Below are 25,159 nucleotides of genomic sequence, written 5' to 3' on the forward strand. Positions count from 1 at the left end.
GCAACGAATGCAGTTTGTCTTGTCTCTGCGCCAGCGAAAAGGATTCAAAATCGTAAAGGCAGTATGCAAGGAAACAAAAATTAAAGTAGACAAAATTATCGAATAGCTATAATTTGATCCTAAAAGCCCGACTTGTAATCCGAATGAACAGATGTCAACACTTTTTAACATTCCCCAGCAGCACAGCTAATCCGGCCAATCTTGTAAATTATTTTGGCTGTTGGCTAGTGAAGCTATTCTTTTACAATATAGGGCAAATTGCCTGTGCTACTTGGGCTACAGAATATATTGGGAGACATTTCGGCGACGAGTTCAGCACAGTATTTCAAGAGATATAGGGTGTTAAAATAAAATGAATCTTTCTTTTACACAAGAAAGCAGTGACCAGAAAATAAACACAGCGATATGTTTCCTTTACAATGGCCTCCAAAACTGCAAACGAAAAGAGAAAACAAAGCAGTGGTAATAATCGGAAAATTCTAGGATTTGGGAAACATGTGTCTATGTACCTCAATTGAGCCAACTCGTTTCAGCCGCAGCAGCTACTTTTTCGAGCTATGAAAATTTGTCCATCATCCTTATCACCACAAACCCCAAGTGCACTACACTAACTCTAGAAAAATTGATGTCAATTCAACTGAATTAAATTCGTGCAGCGCTTACAAGTGTAACTGTTGTTCCCTTTGTGTGATGGGGCTAGGGCCTGCTTACATGTCGGGGCGCGTGACTGCGTGTATACAGTAGTGGTCATGCCTAGTTTCCAAATGGAAAGACTGCTGATGAGAGAACGCGCCATAGCAGGTCGAAATTCCATTGAGGTGAGGGCAGGCATCAGCTTGTTATTTGTTGTAGCAAATCTGGGCACTCTCATTCCTATGTCGAAATGAGGAAAATTAAGATTCGTGCTCCTCAAAACGCTTACATTTATGCGTTCACTTTGGTGAAAACAGTCTCATATTGTAGCGTGTAATGGGTACCTTCTTTTACGAGTACGTCAGGAACGAGAGAATCCAGCTTCATCTGTGCTGAGCCCCGCCGCGGTGGCTCAGTGGTTACGGCGCTCGGCTGCTGAGCCGAAAGACGATGGCTCGGTCCCGGCCGCGGCGGCTGAATTTCGATGAGGGCGAAATTCTAGAGGCCCGTGTACTGTGAGATGTCAGTACACGTTGCTTTGAGTTGCTTTGCGACGTTAAACCCCAATAAACTAAACCAATAAACCATCATCTGTGTTGAAGATTTTGCAAGTGGAGTGCCGGCAGAGTAGACAGAGAAGGACAAGCGCTCGCCTTGTCTGTCTACTTTGTCCACGTGTTTCGTGTGTTGCTTTGCCTGTAATCATATACCAACGCGCCCAGTTCCCCACATTAGCCGACTCTATATTTTAACGGAACTGGTACGCACTGCACCAACCCGTACTTCACTCTGGCGTCATTAGTAAACTTCCTTCGTCTGTGAGTCTTTTTTTCGTGTAATTTGTTTTATAGCTTTTATTCCAAGAAATTCAGCAGAACTAAGCGCTGAAGACCCGGTTCACCTGATGCAGTTATACAGGGGACTGGAACGCCCATGCTTTTCTAAGTGCTCTACGCCAGTCTCTACCATAACGTTGCCCATGTATGCCTCAATAAGTCCCAGTCATCACCGCCAACTTGCAGAGGCATAGAGGATTGCAGTATCTCCTCCTCCTACAGTAAATATTTGCGCAGTTTTTCTACCATCCTCCACCGAAGCAGAAAGAAGCGGTTAGAAAAAATAACTCAGAGAGCTCAAAAACAAATTCATTAAAAAAATAGATTTTATTTTTGTCTAAACGGCATGTGTAAAGACATCTGTGAAGCCTTGTTATTTCTACTTCTAGAGTTTGATATTGGCTAACGCATCCATTTATGCTTTATGAGATTTTATCAGAAGAAATCCAAAAAATACATTTATCCGTGGGAACACCCTGCGCACCGGGTGCAAAGGTACTTCGTTTCGAGGGTCCTTAAACGTCTTTACTATCAGGCCTTTATGCTAAAAAGTTTTGACCTGGAGGCTCTTACGGTGAAGGCATTAACCTTGAAGGCCTTCATCCAGGTATACCCTCTCACTCAAGCCTTCACCAGTGTTATTGGAAAGGCCTGAATGGTGTACACACCTCGCTCGCTTCTTGTATCCCGGTGAACAGGTGGGCCGTGTGCCACATACTAGGCTTGAGACATGTAAGCTTCCTAGAAATTAGAAAATGGGTTAGTAGTGCTACCACGCTGAAACATATAGTTATACATAAAAAACTTATTAAACATCTGATTGATAATATTTAACAGGACATGAAGCTTTTACATACATTCCAGAGGTATTCTGCCAATGAAATAAAATCAAACTTATCACCTAAGCAGAACAAAAATGTGAAAATCATCATCAGAATACTCACAACGCCCACTGCAGGACAAAAACATCTACGAAATGTCAGAAACTGCATTAGACCAATCCTTTATCAGCTGCGGTCAAGTTGTAAGCACAAACTGCAAAATGCCATCCCACAAAGCAATTTTCTCTCGCCACCTGCTTCGTTTGGCTTCTCTTGCAATCCTTCGCTTTCCCCCTTGGTAACAACCGGTTTTCTTGCCTACACATTTCATCACCCGCTCATTCCCCTTTGCATCTTCTTCATTTATGCCACGTTGTCGTTAATTCGCGTCTGTACCCTGTTACACTCTCCTTTCTTTCACTTATCGTTACACCTGGCATTTTTTCATTCTTAGCTATCTGCGGCTTCGTGAGTTTTGAGCCCTCTCTGTTTTCTCCACTTCCTCGGAAATACGGTGGCTACAGCTGCAAAGGACGGGGTTAACTGGAGAGACTTGGGAGAGACCTTTTCCCTGCCGTGGGCGTAGTCAGGCGGCTGATGATGATGATGTCTAGCAACCCAAATGCACTGAAATAAAATTTACATTAACGGATTGTTAGATCAGTTGGTGCGTGAGGCAAAAGAACCACGAGCAATTGAGGCACTACAAGGAAGAACACGACACACACTCATTCTCTCAGCCTTTTATCTGACGTAAAACAGGCATATTTATAACTTCAAACTCGCAGATCTGACACATCGCATGATGACTTCGAAAATAGCCAGGAACAGGAACGATCGCAAACCCATGATTAACGGTAACAATCGCTAACTATTTAGCACTCCTATTGTCTATTAATGAAATAGAAGATAATTAGCAATAACTGTGCGAGTCATTCGTAGTAAAAAAGTATCAAACAATCGAGGCAGAAACAGCTCGATTAATAAAAATAAACAAAACGAACCAAAAAACCGCACTGACAACAAAACAAGCAGCAATAGCAAACGCAAACAGAAACAAAACCCATTTTTCCGACCCCGCAAGTTTAACCACCGCAAACGAAAGCTTCCGCATTTTTTATATGGTCTTAATAAGATATGTTCTTGTTTAGAAGCACCCGCCGGTGTTCAGCAGCCGCCGAAGCCAAGCAGCTTGGCAGTTTCCTATTTGTGTGGTTAATCGGAGATTAATAGCGCCAATATTCAACAACTTAAGGATATTTGAAACAAAACCATAGGAAAAGGCAGCCACATGTCACCGCAGTGATCCGAACCCACGAGCACCTCTTTCCCCTTCACTCTCGCGCTCTCTTGCCAAGAAGTGTTGCTTTGCTGTCACACACAAAAGAACAGAAAAAAATTTGTGTTTTTGTTGCGTCTGGTCGCGACTGGACTACTTCGGAATACTAGCGCCTTCTTCATAATTATTATAAGCGATCTCAGCACGAATCCCATCAGCAATCCCAGCAAACTTCCCGCTCTTAGACGCTCACCTAACCTTCTGTGGCGTCCTGCTACGTTTACATTCTCTTGGATTTCAGACCATTACCCTGAACATGTATCCACTCTACAGTCTTTTTGATCCTTACTGTCAAATCGATCAGTTTAGTATCCACAGCTCTCTTCGCTTCGCTGCACCTACGTTAATTCCTTTTTTCAGCCTCTACCTTTCTGCAACACAGTTCACTTGGAAAACAAATGCATAGAAATAAAATTGGAGACCAAATTCAGTGAAACATAATTGATAACTCTACGTGTGGAGCAACTGTGTTAAAAAAAATCTAGATGCCTTTCTGCTCACCGACTTTGTTTGTTTTTTTTTGTGCGCACAATAGCACATCTCTCGACCAGTAAATCTTCTGTGATGCTGTCTTGCGGTTTTCCTGACAACGCCAGGGGTATATAATGGCTCTTGCCGAGGAAGGCGGCAAAGAGCAGCAGCAGCTCTTGCAGGGTATGCGAACTTCACAATGAAGCTTGCACTGTTCGTTGTTCTTCTAGGTTGGGCGTTCTCTACTTTCTCTGCTGAAACGCCTGGCAATGCCACTGGAAAGGGTGCACCTCTTGACTGGGCAGATGAAATGAGGTTTGGCAATTACCAGGATGCTTGGAAGGTATTTTCCTGAATTTCAGTCACACCGAAGTAGTATTGCTAGAGATTTCTGCACGGTCTTGATAACTTTTTACCAGACCATTTCCTTGACTACATGTTCGATGCCGCAGCTTTCAAAACTCTTCCTATGGCGAGCCCGTTGTCCCTGAGGTGGTGGGCTCTGGGCAATGCCGTTTTTATTTGTTTTAGGAGTGCCCGCTCTAATTGAAAGTTTTATAGCCTGCAGCAAGTGGCTCATAGCACTATTATTATTTCGTTCGTACAATAAGAGAGATAGACTAATCAAATGAGACGTAAATGACTGCAGGAAGGCTTTCGAGTATCACGAAAACACGGGATAGCTGTATTGTTATCTTTCATACGAATGTAATTTATCAAGAGACAATAATCTGGTGTATCTCTTTTCGTTTTTTAAATGAAAGTTACGACAATAATCTGGTGTATATCCTTTCGTTTTTTAAATGAAAGTTACACAACACATTAGGCATTCACATAGCCCTAAACACATAGGACGGCGAGATGAAATGGAGCAGTCTGATGCAATGGCAATTTTTGGCACTGTTTCTGTCGATTTTCCATAATGTGTCTAGCCGCAAAGGTGTTACCTTAAGTTACTCAACATTTCACGAGGTCTCTGTACGGTGTAATGCGCTATACATTGGTGCATAAGAGCAATACGAATATGTTGAAAATGCTAGCCTCGGGAGTGTTGCCTGGTTTTTTAAGACCTACTTCTTGTCTTACTACTTTTCTGCCTTGATTTATCTGTGACTAACCAGGGGACATGCATTTCACGTTACCAGTTACTGGCCTAAAAAAAAAGAGACCATTTTATTTGACGTTCTTTTCTGCCCTGGTATAATTATTTTTCATTAAAATAAAACATGGAATGAAAAGTCATCATGATCAGCATCAGCCTGACTTCACCCTGCAACACAAAGACCTCTCCCGTTTCTTTCCATGTATCCTTTTTTGGATTACAGTGCATGGGTAATAAGAAATAACAGAGTTGTGGTGAGCCCTGTATCTCAAAGGACGCCTAGGCGAATGAATTTAGCCCCTTTTGAGAGGATTGTTTAGGCTTGCATGAATTACAACTGTGGTAATTCAATTTCAGGCCTTGAACCAAAGTAACTCCACCCTGTATTGGCTCGTATTATCAACTTTCAACGACGACGGCGGTTCTTGGGGAAAAAATTTCACTTGCTTGAATGTTCGAGAAACCGAGCTTAACGAAGATGAAAAAAGCGCTGTTTCGGTGTTCACCTTCAGAAACTTAACCAGTAACACCACTTGGTAAGTACAAAAGCGCTCACAGGACACTCACCTGCACCGGGCGTATTTTTAATGGTGAAACGTTCCGATTGCCCATTGCAACAAAACGTAGGTTGTGGAAAATCGATATAGCTGCTTTCACACATTACTGGAATGCAAGAAAATCATCCTTGTTTGAAATCATCAAGTGTAGAAGTAATTTTTCTAAATGTGCCCTATTACTGAACATAAAGTACTTTTATTATATAACGACCAATACGAAAACAAATATCTGTAATATATTCCTTATTCTTTATGTAGAAAAAGTAGCAATGCTGAGCAGCGGAAGCATCGAAGAACAATAATTTATTTTTTGCACAATGAATAAAATTTTTTCTAGATGATGCAGCAATGGGCAACAAAGATCTTGTACCAGAAATAGCGGACAACTTCGAAGCGGTAAAACGTTTCTTTGCAAGCAGTGGTCACATCTCTTTATTTATTATTATTTGAAAAATTAAGAAAAAATTCGGGGGGCACTTTGACTGTCTAAAGTGGGTAGAGGCGGAAGCGTTTTCCGCACCACGTTAGCTGTTTCTGTGGCACTGGTGGCGTCACATATATTTGAGTACTAATTACTAAGTGATGGCGAATCACTAATTAATTCTTAATTACTGATTAATGCCTGAATACTAATTAACTGCTAATTAATGACGCTTAAGCTTCGCCTTTAGGAGTGGAACGCGACAGCGCGTTGTAGCGCTGCTAGGGAGTCCACGGAACGCCACCACCCGTTCAGCGCGATGCCTTGCCCTTTGAACGCAACGCTTTTTGAGGAAAGGAAATGGCGCAGTAATTCTCTGTCATCTCGGTGGACACCTGAACCGCACCGTAGAGGAAGGGAGGTGGGAGTGAAAGAAGATAGATAAAGAGGAGCCGTAATGAAGAAAATGAAAATTGTATTTGAGGAAAGGAAATTCCGCAGTAACTGTCTCACATATCTCGGTGGACACCCGTCAAAATTCAGGGGGGCACTTTTTTGACCTAAAGTGTGGTCACTGATGTGTGGTTAAGATGTTAAGCTTCGCCCCTAAGAGTGGAACGCGACAGCGTCTTGCAACTCTGCCAAGGAGTCCATAGAACGCCATCGCCCATTCGGTTCTACGCCGCGCTCGTCGGTAAATTGGTTTTTGAGGAAAGGAAATGTATCTGTCTCTCATTTGTCGGTGGACACCTAAACCTCGCCGGAAGGGAATGGAGGAGGATGAGAGTGAATGAAGACACCGTATTCACTAGACGCGCCTTTGTTCATTCCAAACCACCGAGCTGGCATGGCGGAGTGGATAGCATGCTCGTCTCTCACGCCGAAGACCGGGGTTCGAGTCCTGAGCTCGACTAATTTCTTAATCGCTTTTATTTATTTATATGGCCTGACTAGTAAAGCTAATTAGGCTAATTGGGTAATTAAGCAATTAACTAAGGTAAGTCCCACTTACTTGGAGCATCACTATACGATCCCTTCAATTGGTTGTATGGTTACTAGCCAAAGTGCAATTGGCCCCGTTTGAAATTCGCGCACTGTGATGTCACGACCGTTTCCACCAATTGAAAACCGTGACATTTTCTGTCGACAACTGCTGCTTACAACGATGAGACATTAAAGGCTTCCGCCTTAATATAAGGGCTGATATTTAGCTCCCCGCGAAGTGAGATCGCTGAATTTAGACGTCATTTGTAAGAATAGACAGGGACGATATGCATGCGAATTTTTTCTTTCCGCGACTGGATTTCTGTGCTCGCAATTTTAAAAATGTCGTCTAATTTGTCCGGGCAACAGTCACCTGAGCTGGCTTTGTAGTTCTTTTTTGAGCGCCACTGTTGTTGTGCACCAAGTATTTCGCAACACGTATCCACTGAACTCTTCCAACCCCTATAATCTCAAACTTGTCTGTAAGCAGTGCTCTGAGAAGCGACTTCTAACCAGCAATGTGTAGGATATATCTTCTAATCGTATCCACACGCTGTTCTTTCGCTTCAGAATTTTTGCGATGTAAAACTTCTGTTTATTCCAAGAAAATCACTCATCCGTTATAGCACCATCTGTAGTATTGATTACTCAACACATTTCTTGCACAGGCCTGAGTGTAGTACGAAGCTGTGCGGACAAAACGGATAATATGTGATTCTATTAATATATAATCGTGTTCTCATGGCTCCAGGTTCCGGTTATGCTAGCTAGTATAGAAATAGAGGAGAAAACAAGGTAGGGCGATTATAGTTGCTGGCACGATGGTGTTTTATACCGTGCCGTTGACAGATTAAGAACAGATCCAATGATTACACACGCACGACGGATCTACAACGTCGTTTTCGTTAAGGAAAGGTGAAAAGAAACTTGTTCTGGTCTAAGACGTTTCTGAGCGCGAAGTAGCGAGTATTTTCCCTCGAGTGATTTGAGCGCACGGCCAGTAGCGTGTTTCTTCTCTTTCCGTCATCCTCACGTTCGCGAGCTTTTGCCTGCCGCATACGCGCAGAGATCCGACTACAACACTCCCACTACATTCCACCGATAACTTGCCCCACGCACAGAAATACCCAAGTCGGTTCTTGTCCTTCTGTCATCACAGGGGCGGCCACTACTGTATACACGCGGTCACTGGTGATACTCACGCGTGGCGCCACTGGAAGAAATCTTGCAGTCATCCTTCTAAATGTGTCTAGCAGGCAGCATCTTTCCAGAACATTTGTGCATGTAGCCGGTCTTTCATTAAATACTCCAACACATTTTCACCACTCATCGGCTCTTTTCCGCATTGCCAATGCTTACCTGCACCTGTGGTAATCAGAGAATGAAATGTGGCGCTTAAAAAACGAAAAAGTCTTTTTCGGCACAAAATAAATGTCGCCTGAGAAGTAAATGTCCACCAAACCACCAAGCGGTTCAAAAGAGAAGAATTCATCTTAGTGATTTCGGAATAGTAAAAGTTGCTCGATGGTTCTAGAATAACTATTCACGGAAATGGCGTTAATAAAGGGGGTAACATAAAAACTGCGCCAGCCCGATAGCATTCTTGAAAGAGCAAGGGTTTCCATCTTTTCTCGATGTTAAAAGTACATCCAGCTCTTCGTAAAGAACAAGAACTCTCAGAAAAAAAAAACATGCATATAGCCACTTATACTTCTGTGAAGTTAATTCTCCTTTTTCAGTCAGGGGTTGACTAAGCGAATCAAGTTTCATTGAGGAAAGGTGGGCGTTCAATGCATGGTCCTAACGGGAAGATATCAACACTGCTTTATTCATGCGCAGCCGGGAGCAGGAGTTCAGTACACTTCAATAGCAGAGAGGAGTAAACACATCACACAGGTATACGAACAACTGAACTAAAGGCTATTACGATCATTAAAGAACAGAATACTGACCGTTACTAACAGTTTTGAAAGGGTATCAGAGTCTTTCTGTTTCCTCGGTGGAATGCTGATAATCCTCAGAAAATCCTGCCGCTTGACCCTCAGGTTGTTCCGGCTGTAAAAGTCTTACTCGGCATTCGTAAAGACTAATACACAACCCGCCTTCTTGTGCCGGTTCGAAGATCAGCCCACTCCTAGACATAGTTTCTTGTGATAGTGTATCTCTTTTACGGGCGTACTGAATCTTCGAAGTGCGCAGTTTAAGGCCGAAAGCGCGTTTCTTTACCCTCTGCGGGTCTGACAGCAGTTAGTTTCAGCATAGGAAGCAACCGAGTGAAGAATTAGCTGTGCATGCTTTCGACGTTAAATTCTATTCCGCGGTATGTCGCCAAGCTTGCAGCTACAGGTAGGAATTCTAATACAGACACATTGGAAGACCGTTCACGGTAGACAACATCGTAATGGAAAGCAAGTGTTTGAATTGAACGAAGACGGTGCAAGCCCTCTTGTCCACAAAACTGATGCCAGTTTACAAACTTTCTTTGATAATCATTAATAGTAGTCGGCGCAGCAACATACGCAAATAAAAGTAGAAACGGAGAGGTTTTTTCTTACTGTTTACCAATGAAGGCGGTTGCAAGGCAGAAAGAAAAAAAGCAAGGATATTGTAGACCCAGTCTTAGATAGTGAAAAAAAATTTCGGCTGCAAACGTGATTTGTACAATATGAGACTAGCTTGCGGAACCACTATGTCTTTTGAAAAGTGAATTTAATCACTCGATGTTCTTGTGCAAACGGAATCTCCTGCTAGGGGATAAGAAGCACAAGAAATACTTGAAGCTCTACCATGGCAATAATGAAAAATATATTTCAAAAATGCACTGCATGACGACTGCACTACAGTGTATCTTATTTACATCTTACTCATCTGCAAATCTGAAGGAACAGTGGGACTTCATCCAATTCCTATAATCGAACCTTCGCTGTTGCAGCATGCTCATAATCAGTAAAAGCACATGAGGATAAATCGAAATTGGCCTGTATCGATAAGCTATGGAATTCTAACGATAAAGAGTCCACTCTTATCGAGAACGGAGACCCTGTGAGCGAGAAATTTGAAAAAAATAAACAAAGGGAGCGACACTTGCTCTTGTGTACGTTGATGTATATTATAAATCTATGAACTGGCGCAAAGGACACAACGAAAACACAAAAAGAGGACGTTGTGGACGGACGCTGATCTTTTGAACTTTCATTTAAAAGACTACCGAAGACTGCTTTTTATAAGGACGCCTGAGAAGCGAATTATTTTTCCTGCCAATCATCGCTGCATGCCTCTAGCCTTGTTCCTGAATCATTTAACTTGCTCAGCTGGATACTACAGCTCAGGAGAACGCTATATATTTTTTACTTACGCAGAAAGTTCGACAAAGTACCTCAAAAAATTATCGTTGAAGCTATATTGGTTTAACCTGCACCCTAATGTACTTACGCCATCAAATCCTGTTTTTCACAAAGAGCTCTCAATAAGTTTCCGCAAATAAACCGCCGTCCAGCATTCTTCCTCTAACGTAAGACGTTCTTCAATGGTGCCTTTCTACTCTATTTTATTACATACCCAACGTTTCAAGGAAGCCCGCCGCAAGTTCTGAAACAGTTTCTTAAGTTTAAAAGTAGGATTTGGCGGCATAGTAAAAACAGCAATGGCGGACTTCAGAAAGCAGTCGATCTATGGTTTTAGTAAAGTTCTCGCCTATTTCTAACAATTTGTAATTTTTCCGATATGTGCCTTTTCGGAAAGGCATTTGTAGTTGGTAGTTAGTTATAGCAAATCCGTTTTCGAATTTCGAAATCGCATTACGTTCGCGATCTTTCATGAAATTGGGTCACATCACTGCGCGTGTATGGTCTGAACACGGCTATCCCTTCTACGCTAAGGTGCTTCAGCGTGTTTGGGCAGAAAATGACACATGGCAAGTGCGCTAGGCTGTAGCCCGATTTTATGGATGTCTGTGGTACTCTCCGGAGTCATGCTGGTTTTATTGGCGGGAAAGAGGGCCTGAATTTGTGAAGGTTTAGAGGCGGGGATTATCAGGTTTTGGAAATTTTAAAACTGGTGAGGCTATTAATATAGGTCGGAAAAAAATCTCTAACAGCTGAGAGGCTGATTGTGTAATGGTTAAAAGCTGAATTATGAGACTTTGGCACAATATTTCTCTGTAAAACATGATTGCTCTGTTTTCTGACGCTCGCAAAAACCGGTATTACAATGCCGGAAAACGCTTCATTTTACCTCGAAACCCCTGTTTTCAGAGGTGGCTCCAGAAATCCGAAAAACTCTAAGTATATTATACCTTTCGCAACCTGCGTGTTGCTAAATTGCAATATTCTCAGGTAATTGGGCAACTTACCGCCCAGTAATCGCCCAGTAGCAGTGGTGTGAAAATTAGCTCCTGATCCTTAACCCGAGAAAATGCGCTTTTTGCTCACTACCTTTTCCGAAAAACAATAGCTCTCAGTACTATATTCAATAAATAATACAAAAGTACTATAGTCCTTATCTTCCCATGAAATGCTAAGGTGTCTTACCTGGGCACATCGTAAAACGGACTGAGTAGGCTGCTAACGTGACCCCATAATGCAATAAAATAGAGGTATTTCCGGACAGTAGCCTTATCTTAAATTGCAATTACTTGAAACTGTTTGCTCAGCAGTCACTTCTTCGACTTAAACTGGAATACGCAGCTGCCATATTGAGACCGCGCCAGCTTATTCTGACAAACACTTTTAAGGCCTTACAAAATCATTCTGCAAGAATAATCAATTCTTCGTCATATGTCGTCACTGTTTCATCCCTAGAGCGTAAATGTGGCACTTTTTAACTGTACCACGTATGCAAATATGCCTGACTGAATCGTGCCCCGCACACAACGACAAGCTTTTAGCCTCGGATAGGGATACTTTTAGGCTCGTTCTTACTGCGTGTCGCTAATGGGCAAACGGTCTTCCGCGGCATATCGGGGACATAACGCGCCAGTCAATTTTGTAGATTTATATAGCTTGCTATATATATATATATATATATATATATATATATATATATATATATATATATATATATATATATATATATATATATATATATAACTTGCTATATATATGAAACACGACTGGCGCTCTTACTTTTACTCTTTCTTGCTCATTTTACGGCTTAAATGATGTCCTCACAAGCGAGCTTCAATGAAGCCAAAAGAAATGAAAAAAGAAATGGTTTCCTATTTGAGCACATGATTATTAAAACTTGGCAAAAATAGTTTGATATACAAACGTTGGTGCAGGCGGTACTAGAAGAAAAAAGAAAGGGTCTACTACAAGAAACCGAAAGGCGAGAATAGCGCCTGTCTGTAAAATCTACGGAAGCTGATCAAGAGAACTGAATTCGATAAAAACATCCAAAATGTACGGTTAATTAGTGTATGTGTATGCGTTTTTGTCTTTATTTTAACAAATTCAAAACACTCATATATAAAACTATGCCTAATATTCGCCTGGCTATTGTTAAAACTAAAACGTGGTCGGCTCATTTCAGGTTCACCGTGAGAGAAAAAGTCCGGGCAGTTTTCACCCACAATTACACGGCGAAAGAAAACGCCATTGAGTATACACTGGCTAGTAAGTAGTTCTTGAAATTTGAGATATGAACTTATAGGTCGCAACTGCAATGTTCGCGGCTGCTAGTTTCAGTAGGTGTGTCACATGTATTGGAAAGCATTGAAAAATAACGATTTTTTTTTATAGGCATCCTCACAATCGCCGCCATGCGGTTACAAAGGAAGGGTATACAGGTTTCACAGGAACTCCGCAGTTAGATAGAAATTCTTGCTGGTCCGGGGCTCGAACCTAGGACCACCGCTTCAGAGGAGCAGACGCTAACTGGCACGGCTATTATGCTAGGGCGATAACAAATTGATCACAACTCGAAGCTGAATCCGCCAAAGTAGAGTTTTATTTGCAATAGGGTAGTAATTCTTCACTGGCATATATTCAAGCTCAACCGTACAGATTGAACGGGAAGCTATGCACTTAAAAGAGAAACTTCGTGTTTAAAAAAATTGTTCTCACCTCGAGTTATTTATATGTTCGTTCTCGCCCTACACCCTACCCCGCTTATGCTAGCCGTTCCGGTTAGCTAAGTTGGCAGAGCGACTGCTCCGTTGAATCAGTGGTCCCGGGTTCGAACCCCGGACAAGGAAGAATTTTTCTTTCACTACCAGCGTTTTGTCGAAGCTGTGTAGCTTTTCTCTCTAGCAGTACGGCTGCGTTTCGGCGGATGCTGTTACACTGCGCTATTTCTATCTAGCAGCCTACTTTAATACTGTTGGCTACTGCCATGTTTTCTTGCGCGCCTAGAGAGGGCTCGGTACACACGTATACAGGGTGTTGCGAATTGTACAATACAGATTTTCTTTTAAAATGCTATGAAAGCTACTTCGGTACGGTGTCTATAGTTTTGTTTTACGCGAAAGCGGTCATTATTTGTGCGATGAAAAGCAATTCGAACACTAATAAACAACAAAAATTAACTGGCTACCTTTTTACGTCTAGTTTAGGGCGCAAGGGTAAAATGCGAAATTGGAGCCCATAAACGCCAAAGGCGAGCGCGGTTTTTGAACTTCAGAGTTGGCACTATGCATGTTAGCAATGCTTAAATTTTTTTCTCTTAAACCCCAATAAGCCATGAAACCAAGCTTAAGTTTCTTTGCACAAGCGAGAAAATAACTTTTTTTTACTATTAATTCAATAATTAAACGTTCTATTCATGTCTGGAACTGTATTCGGTCAAAATAGAGCTTTCGATCGTATATACTGCGGTGAAAAGCGGCAGTTTAAACAGCTGCGTTCTGACTGTGCTAGAAGCAGGGATAAGAGACGTGGAAAATAATTGTGGTGTAGAAAAAACAACTCAAAAGAGAATTTTCAGCACTCAGAAATAATCATGGGAAACTATAGCAAACGAATTGCTTTCCAAGGTGAAAAGTAGAGAATACCAGTGTCTGTATGTACGAGGAGTCAAAAATTATGTTGCAATCGTAGCTTCCGGAAATTCAGTCATTCACAGGCTTTCATTTCTGATCAACAGATGGGACACAACTCAACGACACCCTGATCTTCAGTGATGGCGAGACGTGTGATATTTTTAGGGTCCCCTACATGAACGAGGGCAAAGGTATGTATCAGTAGTTATTAAGTTCTACAGGCTTTGCTGCAAAATGAGGGCAAGCACTGAATGGTTGCAGGTATTGAGTATATATTAAGATAGACTAAAAAGAAGACAGGAAAGGAACTGAATTGAACCTAGCGCAACGCCTCTTAAGCGTTGGGTAAATACAAGTGTTACAAATAGTTCTAAATAAACGTTCTACAGATCTTTCAGTTGCAGTTTCAGCATTCAGAAGTAGTGAGGAAAAATAACTTAATATAGCTTCTTACCTCTTGGCGAGACAACTCCCGCAACGAAATTTGCACAGGTCGACATGGCTAGAGGCACCGATTAGCTGAATAGTGTGGTGTATATTTATAGTATGATAGCTATATCAAAGAGAGATGCAGATGCTTGTGGAATAATGCACTTTGAGAGAATTCGATAATTACTAAGACAGGCTTTGAGGTTTCATTGATGTTTTTAATACTTCACATATAGCAGTTAACTTTGAATCTGCGTATATATGAACTCTATTGACCCCTGTAATTTGTTTTAGTAAAATTTCCCAGAAGTTTCTTTTCTATTACAAATACTTCTTCCTTTCCGAATAAGTTTCTATGTGCTTTTGGACGGAAATGGGAAGACAGTGGGATAGAAATTGGAGGGGGAACTTCAGCTCCGCCTTAAGGGTACGACGCAATAGCGGTATTGGGTTAATGCCCACATATGCAGAATTGGCTATTCTCTATGCGACACTCATAGATCCCTGCGAGTATTCATACTACTGATGGCGCAAAGGTGCAGCTGTTAAGCGATGCGCCACTGCGATGACAAGAGGTGCTGCCAGGAGGTGCATAGTTTGGTCACAATTTTTTGGACAGGTTGTGATAACGACACAAGGTTATATGCCCTAGAATGCCCACCTGCCTCCTGAGAAACTTTTGTGAGGCTCTTAGAGATTTTAGCTCTGCTTCTCTCGTTTCTGGTCTCAGAGTTATGGGTTATAAGTTAACTTGTAACCCAGCGGTTGCCAAGGTAACCGAGCTCGTTATTTAATGGTATTAAATAACCGGTGGCAGCCTGATGCCCGAGCACAAAAACCCAAGTCTCTATTATATCGACCCTATATATACATTCGGCTGGCAGGCATCAAAATTCGGGCCACTTAGTATCAATGCTGGTGTAAAATTTGTTCACCGCGGAATGTTCCGTATGGTGGCATGGAATTCAGCATTTCTTGCAGCATAAACTTAGTAGCTAAGTTAGAGCTGAGCTCACGGCATAGTTTCTAACCGGCGACCTATAAACCCCAAAATCCACGTCTTGACGAATATTTCTAAGAAAATTGCGGCTCCAAAGTTTCTCGTAGAGCCTTGAGGGTGGTGCTATATGATGTCGAGTTTCGTGCAGCATAAATATCTAGTTAGAGTCGAGCTCGCGCTGCAGGGTTCGAGAAAAGAACCGAGGCAACTTGGGAGGCTACACCCTGCGCATTTTTGCCCTTGCTTCCTGATGCACACTATAGAGATGGGTTGGAGCCTCACGTCACACCCACCCACGGACCGATCTGAGTGTGGCAGGAGAGGTGGAAATAATATTAAGGCAACCGGCGTCAATAAAGAGCAGAGAAACAAAATTAAAAACTAAAGAAATTGACTTTAAAAATAAATTTAAATAAATTAAGACCTTATTTTCTGTACTAAATTATGACTTAATTTACGAATTTCATTCTTTACGTATTCAGGTGAGTTACCTTGAACTCTGATTAGGTCCTGAGGAAGCTATTTTGAATTTGATCATCAGTAATTGCCAGGTGTTACAGTGGCAATTACTGATTCTAGTCGCGAAGTTGCTCGAGAAAAACACCCTTGGTCTCGAAAGCCCCACCGATGGCTCATTCTGCCACGCAGGGGAGAGACATGTCGCTTTGCCGCCTCCCCACTGGGCCAGGACTGGTGTGAACACTCGAAGCGATTTCTGAATGGAAATTCCGCATATATTGTAGGCATTAACCCATTACCACTATCGCACCATACCCTAAAAGAGGAGCTTAAGTGCCCCCTTTCGATTTTTTGTACACGTTTTCTTAAGCAAAAAACAATGAACCTTCTCATTACACTGGACACTGAGGAGATCAAAATAATGTTTGTAGAGTCGGAAAAATCCCCTCCCCTCGCCCTTGTCTCCTGCGACTGCATCGTGAATGTTTGCAGTTATTTTATCATGTAAGCTTTTCACTGATTACAGTGCCTGGGCGGTAGCTAGGCATACAGTCACCGCGACTTTTCCGGAGGACAAAATGAAACGCGAAACTTCGTGGGAAATTGCTAATGTCTACATTTCACTGTATCTTCAAGTTACGATGATGAAGGACGCATGCTTGGGTATGACAGGGCCTTAATCTGGATGATGAGCATGTTTTTGTATTTTTGTGTCTTCCAGGATGTGAACTCTGGGTGAACGATAAATACGTTGACAATATTCCAGAATGCTGCTTATTCGTATACAACTACTTCTGCACACCAAAGGGCACCAAAAGACACCACATTTTCAAGCCGAAATTGTGCAGAAATATGACCAGCCCAGGAAAAAAAAATTAGAAGTCCTGTTAAAACCAGGCCAGCGATCGCAGCTATTCAATGCAATGGAGCCGCTTTTTTTCCACATTTCCTCGTTGCCTTAGCTAGATTAAGCACAATAAAATTCTTGAAAAAGATCATTACATTCTTCACCGAGTGAAATCGTAGACTTTCTACGATCTATTCTTTCCGTTTGTTATATGCGACTCATCCCTGCGAGGACGTGGTTACCATGGCCTGCGTTTCGATTTTTTGCGAATATATATTCACGGGACACACTGGCTACAAACGCTCGACTCGAAGCCCGATTTGAATCCAGTGAGAAAGGCTGTGTTGCAAAGTTATTGAACTAGCAAACTGGGCGACTCGCAGGGGATTGAGAACACAAGTCCTGCTTGTAGAGAAACCCGAGGCAACGGGCGTTCATAGGTTTCGAAAATATTTTTTCCTGATGAACACAACTATCCTTGGGAACACAAAGTCGTTAAAAAGCGATGACGGCGCAGCTGTGAGAAGAACAGCTGGCTGAAACATTATCTCTGAGTAGGCGCAACTTTCAAAACGTGCTGGATGATACTCCAGACCGTTGTGTTTGTGTTCATCCTTCAGCGGCGCGCAACGCGCTTGTCACATTTCTGCTTTAGTGCGAAAGAAGCACCTGCTTTACTAATTGATGATCACCTTCCGTTGTTTGGGTAAATGTGAATAAAGTGTGCTAGCAACTGGGTTTTCACTTAGATTTCGGGGTTCAGATCCTGTGGTTAAGGATGACAGTTCCTGTAGCGATAATGAGTTTGTTTATTTTGCTCATTCTCTCCTTGATATTCAAACATGCCTAGGTGTGCTTAAACAGCACTCCTGGCGCAGTCACGCAGGTACTACCATTCGTAAGACTTGGGTTTGCTTCGGTTGGGTTGCAATCAAGGTTGCTCATCACAACCGGCCCCTTGCAATTATTAGAGCTGTTACCTGACATGGTGGGGCACATTACTCTATATATATTTGCTAAGATATGCTGGGGAGGTGAGCAGCCTGCCACAAGCAGAAAAACAAACACACAACGGGTAAATGCGGGAAATGCTTTCTATAATTTCTAGGGCACTAAAAAAGCCCGTCTTGAACCTCTTTTCAGAAAGATAGGCAATAACACAAGCCATGATGTAATATATCAATTGGGCGCCCAAAGCATTTTCTACCCCTTCAACCGCGAAATGATTTCTCGAACAACGTACCAAATCCCCAAAATTTTTTTTTCAATAATTCGGTGACAATTACTGTTCTCAGGCTTGAACTATGACCTAAAGGCGCAAAAGCGTTTCACAAACAATTGCCATATTCTAGAGTTGAAAAATGCACCCAACGCATTTCTTGACCATAACTGATGTTTGGGTGTTAGAGCAGCACAATATCGGGCCGAAAGAGTGTGACTTGTATTTGGATATAATGCTTTGGTTTGGTTTATGGGGTTTATCGTCCTAAAGCGACTCACGCTATTAGAGACGCCGTAGTGAAGGGCTCCTGAAATTCCGATCACCTGGGGTTCTTTAACGTGCACTAACATCGCACAGTACACGACCCCTTAGAATTTCGCCTCCAAAGAAATTCGGCCGCCGCGGCCGGGATCGAAACCGCGTCTTTCGGGTCAGCAGTCGAGGATCATAAGCACTGGGCCAGCACGGCGGTGCCGTTTGTATATAATAGTACAATCTGTCATGACCACTGGAGGTTGGGGTTGTTGGTAAAGGGTTAAGGCATTGTATAAATAACGGTCTGTTGTAGCACTTCAGAAGTTCTGCTCCGCGAATGACGAAGGGAAGGGGATGTGGGGAAACAATTCTATACATTCCTTAAAGATGCTGCAAATTTATGCTCCTAAGGAGACCACTAAATAGCTGCAATATAAATTTACTACTGTCATGAGTCTTTAGAAAGGAAAGTACCATATGATTAACAGTATTTTGACAAGTATGTCGCCGAAAAATCCCAAACTGGACGGGCTGGCAGTCAACTGCGAGTCAAACGTCCGACTACCACTATCAATACTCGCTAGCTCTTGCGCCGGGTTGTATTGGAATGAGCTGGACGAAAAACCTCGGGTATTACTGCTAGTTTAGTGTAGAACCAGCTTATTTACAAACCGAATGCAGACAGGAAAAGGGCTATCGTGGAATTAACACCGGTGGGCACGAATAGCGCCTTGGCGCTTCGCTTGTTGTGTGCGGCAGGGATCGACCACACATGTGTGTACATTAGTGTTGGTTCTGGCGTTTATGAGTTGCGAAGTCGTGGAATAGAATTTTGGGGTTCTTTCATCCGCAAGCTTCTCATGTGGACAAGCAGCATTCTGGCGGTCTTCCGTTGGCCAAAGAAGTATCAGCTGACTACGGGCATCTTCCCGAAAATATCCTAGAGTTCTGAATCCGAGGAAAACATACGGCTGCCGGTCAGAAAATAAAGCGGTAATAAATTTGCGCGCCTTTTTATGCCACTGGTTGAATTTTATCTTAACGCTACCAGGGCACAGCTCGAAAATTCCCCAAAAAGAAGTATAAATCAAACAAACTCCCACATCTTTCTCCAATAAATACTTGGCGTAGCAGGGGACGGCAGAAAGTTAGGTGGGCGGATGAGATTAAGAAGTTTGCGGGGATACAGTGGCAGCAACTGACAAAGGACAGGGTTAATTGGAGAGACATGGGAGAGGCATTTGCCCTGCAGTGGGCGTAGTTAGGCTGATGACGATGATGATGACACAATAAAGATAAAAACAATATATACACCGCGTGAAAGATGTAATCTAAGGCTATCACTGCGAAGAGGAAGATATTTTCTCACGTTTAATTAGTGCGTTACATACATCTGACCCATCATGTATACGGATATTCATGGTCCCACTATTCCATCAAAGTCACAAATATTTTATATTGTCGAGAATATTACATATTATATATGAAAAAATCATCGCACTAGAGGTTTTTGATACATACTAAGAACAAAAACTTACAAGAACACATATTTGTATATCAGTAGTAGACTGTAGCCTGTCACGTTCTGTAATCGAAATATTGCTACATTTAGTGTGTGGACTACAGCCAGTAGAAAAGCAAGCTAGTTTATGCTCAAACTCTGCCAAACTTAGTTCTCGCTACAGCCTATATGTTTGCCAGAAACTAGCTGCTCCATATCTTGTCAAAAATTGTCTCCATAGGCAGTGCTAAAAATAACGAGCCATTTAAAGCATTCTAGAAACGTGCTCCAAAACTTTTCTTCGTTTCATTCTTTATATTTGAATTGCCTTCCAAGACTCAGAACGAGCTCACTTAGCATCGTACTATATCTGCAATGACATTTCAAATAGCTCCATCGTCACTGGATTGCAACATTGTGACCTCAATGCGTGTTCTGAGCCGTTGCTTAAGTACTATACTGGACGAGGTGCCTGGAAGGTTCCTAAGGGAGTTCCCGAGAAAGCTTTCTTGCTGAGAAGCGCGAAATTTGCTCTAGTACTAACTCCATGGTTAGTTCAGGCTAGACAGCTCTTTCCGAGCTTGTCACGAGTGCGAAATTGAACTTCAGGAGTTTTGCCTTTTGGTCTTAATATCTCCGCACACAATTTGTTTTCGTTTCACCAAGCATTAAGAGAACCATAAGATATATTAGGCTGATCAATTTTCCACCTCCAATTACAGAGAGGTGAAATTCCATTGATCCAGAATGGCACATATAAGCTAAGTATTTTAATCCGGCCTCAAATAGACCCCTATCTCAAACACGCGCCAATGAGGCGTCTGTGTGTAGCCGCTCCCCCCCCCCCCCAAATGTCCACAGCGGGGCGGAAATGAACAATCGCTCGCACAGAGGTTCGCACCGAGAAGATCAAGGAGTACGCACGGACAAGGACAGTGAACATGATTGGTTTGTTGGATTATGCCGTCGAAGTCGCCCGCACACTTGAGCGTCTCCTCCCTGCGCAGCGAAGAGTCGTGTTCCAACTAACATTTCTGATTGATGCTACCGACCTCACGACTAATGAAGACGTTACAAGAGGCCAGCGTGCTGAACTTCAGCGGCTAAGCCAGCAGTGGCATCGTGAAGAGCAGTACTGTAGGATTCAGCGTATTGCAAGCATTGAGTTGAAAATACGAAACAGAGCCGGAAGTGAAGCAGCTTCCAGCAAGCTGAAGCAGATATTCCGCATTTGAACGCGAGATGGCACCAGTTTTTTTTCGCATGGAAAAAACGAAGTTATACACGGTCATGAGCAGAAGTCGCTGCTCACTACACATCCCTAAAAACATTTATTTTCCAGCTTTAAGAAGAGAAAATGATGAATGAAATGAAGTGCAAACTAATTAGCTGTCTAGTGTAGTCGCTATGAAAACCGGGTGTGAATATGCCTGAAAATATTTTATATGAATAATTTGTACACTATACACCTGGTGCTTTATGACTTGCTTAGCTAACGAAAGTTAATTATACTCGTTGAAAGGCACATGGCCTCCACGCGTTCAGCGGGAAGCATGAATAAAAGCATTAGCTGATCCGCTCACCAGCATTGTTGATGTTGATTTCCGCCTAAATGCACAAGACTTTTAAACCCAACAGGAATATAAAATTGGCAATAACGATTCAAGTTAATTTAACTATCCACGAAATGTACGGTGCCCAGAAAATAATGTAATATAACCAATTAAGATCAGGCGAGTAAAAACAGGAATACTTCTGCTTTATCTGTTTCGTGCGGCATCATACCTAAGTGAGGAAGTAGTGCTTAAGAAGGGCATCACTATAACAGACTGTCTAAATCCTATGTAGAGTCTCATGTTTTATGTTCTATTTTTCAATCATAAATTCCCTTATTAATAACATAAAAACTTCAGCTAATTAAATAAAATCCACCGACAACGTTGTTTATATCGCTGGATGTCTTTATGCATCTAAGTTTATATAGAATTAGGGAAAGCCTTTCAAAAGGCCAATAAGGCATACAATGCATGCTGACGTTCGTAGAAAATAGGTCTAACGGTTGTTTGATTTTTAGTATTTAATAAGTAGGCGCGGCTATTAGAGTACAGTGCATGGTATTTAAAAACTGCATACCGTGATAGTAGCAAGGCAACTGTGCCTATAGCAGGGCTTATACAGAACGGAACACATTTATTGCGACAACGGGAACCAAGGAAAAGCAAGGATAGTGGCTTGTGCATTGCGGTTTAATAAGCCGCGTGAAAAGGGCAATATCGTGTGCCGCTCTCTTGTCAGCTCTGGAGAAATCGTGTGAGCATCAGATGGAGACAAGTTTTCGGCGGCAGATTGATAGACTAAGAAATGCGGACTACCCCGTTCCGATGCTCAGCAGCGTAGCTGAAAGCTTGCTGCGGAAAGTGAAAGGAGTGCAAAGAAGAAAAGGTGGACCTGAAGAAGTGAATGAAAGGGCGAAATTAGCAGTGGTTCCGTATGTTCATGGAAAGACCCACAACCTCATGAAGATTGGCAAGAGGCACGGGGTCCGGGTTGTTTGCTGTGCACCGAACAAGGCAATTAGCATGTGTGCTCGAGTCAACAGGAAAAAGAAGCAGCAATGCCAGATCGCACACCGAACAAGATTAAGCGAGTGTGTTAAAGGTGTGGTTTATAATATCCCTCTGACCTGTGGCAAACAATATATAGGGCAGACGGGAAGGTGCCTTAATGATAGGATAAGGGAACATGCATCATCGCTATCAGGTGCCCCAAGCAGCAATATAGCCCTGCTTTGTAAAGATTGTAAAGAAAGCAAAAAAGGCAAAAAAGTGCGCAAGTGTGAGCCGAAGTTGCATGAAGTTCAAGTCATGGAAAGGTATGCAGACCAAGTGACACGCGATATCCTTGAGGCATTGGCGATACGGGAAACAGGACAGTGGTGCGTTAGTACACCATCAATCTCTCTATCAAGAAGAGAAATTTCCTTCTTGAACGAGCCCCACGGGAGATAAAAGCAAGATCTTTTTGACAAGGAAACAAAAAGCGCGGATTTTCCAATAAAATTTTAGTTGACAGTCAGCTTCGTCTACGTTCTGTGTGTTCCTTTCTGTGTCTGCGTTTTGTTATTTCGGCTGTTCCCACCAAGAAGTATGAACCAACTAGCTCAGTTTTCTACTGTTTTAACGTTCATTTCCAGCACTCTGAGCCTTTCTTTATGTTACCCGCATCTTTTGGATCCGCAACAATTGTGCCATCACATCGCTTTCTTCACCTGTCGTGCCCGCTTCTTTTCACGTTGCATCAAGAAGAACTTACTTTGTGAACACTTGAAGCCACTATTTGGAGCAATTTCGCCCTCCGAAGGACACGCAAGGAGAGTTATGAAGATCATCAGAGCTGAGTTGTGGCGACAGATCCGCTTATTCACCGGCTTCCTCAAGGTGAGGTGTTGTGACAAAAAATCTCATCGTTTTCATTTGGCCAACGCTAGGTTTAGCACGGAGCACATGTGGAATGTTTGGTTTCTACCGAGTTTGAAAATATGTATGCAAGGCCGGAAAAGCATGCTACGACAAGCAAGAACCCAGTTGTTACAATAGGAGCTGTGCAGCTTTCACGTCCTTCAAAAGAAGTACTGGAACTTGGTCCAAAATTTGCCTTACCCCCAAAACTTCACGCCGCAGAGAAGCTCGCCATTATCAGACGTGTCGCAACAAGAGCGAATGAAGAGGACGTTAGCCGGGCTGTGGCTGAAGGTGTTGACGTCTTGGCCCGTTCAAAGGAACGCGGACACTGTAAGCATACGTTTGAAAAGACTGTAAAGGAGCTTAAGGAGAATAACTTAAAGATATGTCTTTCAGATAAAGAGGACGGCTTTGTAGTGCTCGATTCCGGCAGCTATAACACGAGAGCATTAGAAGCCATCAACAAAAATTTCCGCAAGGTCGAGAAGAAAGGACTGAAGGAAGCTAAAAGAAGAGTCAAGGTGCTTCTTGAACAGAATAATATGAGCCGATTGTATACCGAGGTAGAATCTACCAAGATTTGCACCTTGTCGGTGTTTTTCAACGCAAAAACACACAAAATCGGTACCCCCTTCCGCGCCATCGTTTCAGAAGCAGACACGTGGCAGAAGTTGGTGTCAGAGCACCTGTTCAGGCAACTTTCCCGGTTGAAGGTAGAAGATCCTTTTAGAATCTGGAAGTCGGAAGAAGTAACGTCTGAGATAAAACGGTTCAAAACGACCAAAATGTACGGGTTCTCCATCGACATCGAAGAAATGTATTATTCAATTCCGCACAAGAAACTGATGATCATACTTAGAGCAACCATTGAAGAGCAGGGAGTCGTTTCATTTCAAAACTCGGCCGGAGTGTCGGTGGAAGCGTTCCTATAGCTGCTGCGCGCCTATCTTGGCTCTACGATCGTCGCTCATGAGGATTCCTTGTTCATCCAAAAAAGAGGGGTCAGCATCGGCTCCAAGGCAGCACCACTACTTAGTGACCTGTACCTGGCTGCATGCGACAAGAGAATACAAGAATCTGTGAAATAAAATCTCATCAGACGAATTTTTCGTTATGTGGATGATTTCTTGGTTCTGTGCAGAACAGAGAATTCAACAGGCTTTGAGCGACTCAAGTATAGCGTACTGGAGACCTTTCGCAATACCTGCCCAGAGTTGAAATTCACCCACGAGCTTCCAGCCAAGGAATCGCTGCAATTCCTGGACCTACGCCTCGAATTCCAACCGGGGCACTTATGTTGGAGGTACAAGCCTAGGGCGAAGAAACAGTTCCTCCCTTTTTCGTCAAGCCATTCAAAGACCGTGAAAAGGGCAATATCGAGTGCCGCTCTCTTGTCAGCTCTGAAGAAATCGTGTGAGCATCAGATGGAGAAAAGTTTTCGGCGGCAGATTGATAGACTAAGAAATGCGGACTACCCCGTTCCGATGCTCAGCAGCGTAGCTGAAAGCTTGCTGCGGAAAGTGAAAGGAGTGCAAGGAAGAAAAGGTGGACCTGAAGAAGGCAATGAGAGGGAGAAATTAGCAGTGGTTCCGTACGTTCATGGAATGACCCACAACCTCATGAAGACTGGCAAGAGGCACGGGGTCCGGGTTGTTTTGCTCTGCACCGAACAAGGCATTTAGCATGTGTGCTCGAGTCAACAGGCAAAAGAAGCAGCAATGCCAGATCGCTCACCGAACAAGATTCAGCGAGCGCGTTAAAGGTGTGGTTTATAATATCCCTCTGGCCTGTGGCAAACAATATATAGGGCAGACGGGAAGGTGCCTTAATGATAGGATAAGGGAA

General features: G+C 42.8%; 1 protein-coding gene across 1 annotated transcript; it reads left to right on the forward strand.

The window, feature by feature from the left end:
• Positions 1-4,299: 4,299 nt before the first annotated feature.
• On the forward strand, positions 4,300-16,907 carry LOC149328558 (female-specific histamine-binding protein 2-like). The gene is made up of 5 exons (XM_089559021.1): positions 4,300-4,443; positions 5,560-5,738; positions 12,694-12,776; positions 14,245-14,331; positions 16,750-16,907. The coding sequence occupies exons 1-5, from the start codon at positions 4,300-4,302 to the stop codon at positions 16,905-16,907; spliced, it is 651 nt and encodes a 216-aa protein (XP_089415147.1).
• The last annotated feature ends 8,252 nt before the right edge of the window (positions 16,908-25,159 follow it).

This window comes from Amblyomma mixtum, chromosome 9 (assembly GCF_055824585.1).
Source record: "Amblyomma mixtum isolate Tamu chromosome 9, ASM5582458v1, whole genome shotgun sequence".
NCBI lineage: Eukaryota > Metazoa > Arthropoda > Arachnida > Ixodida > Ixodidae > Amblyomma > Amblyomma mixtum.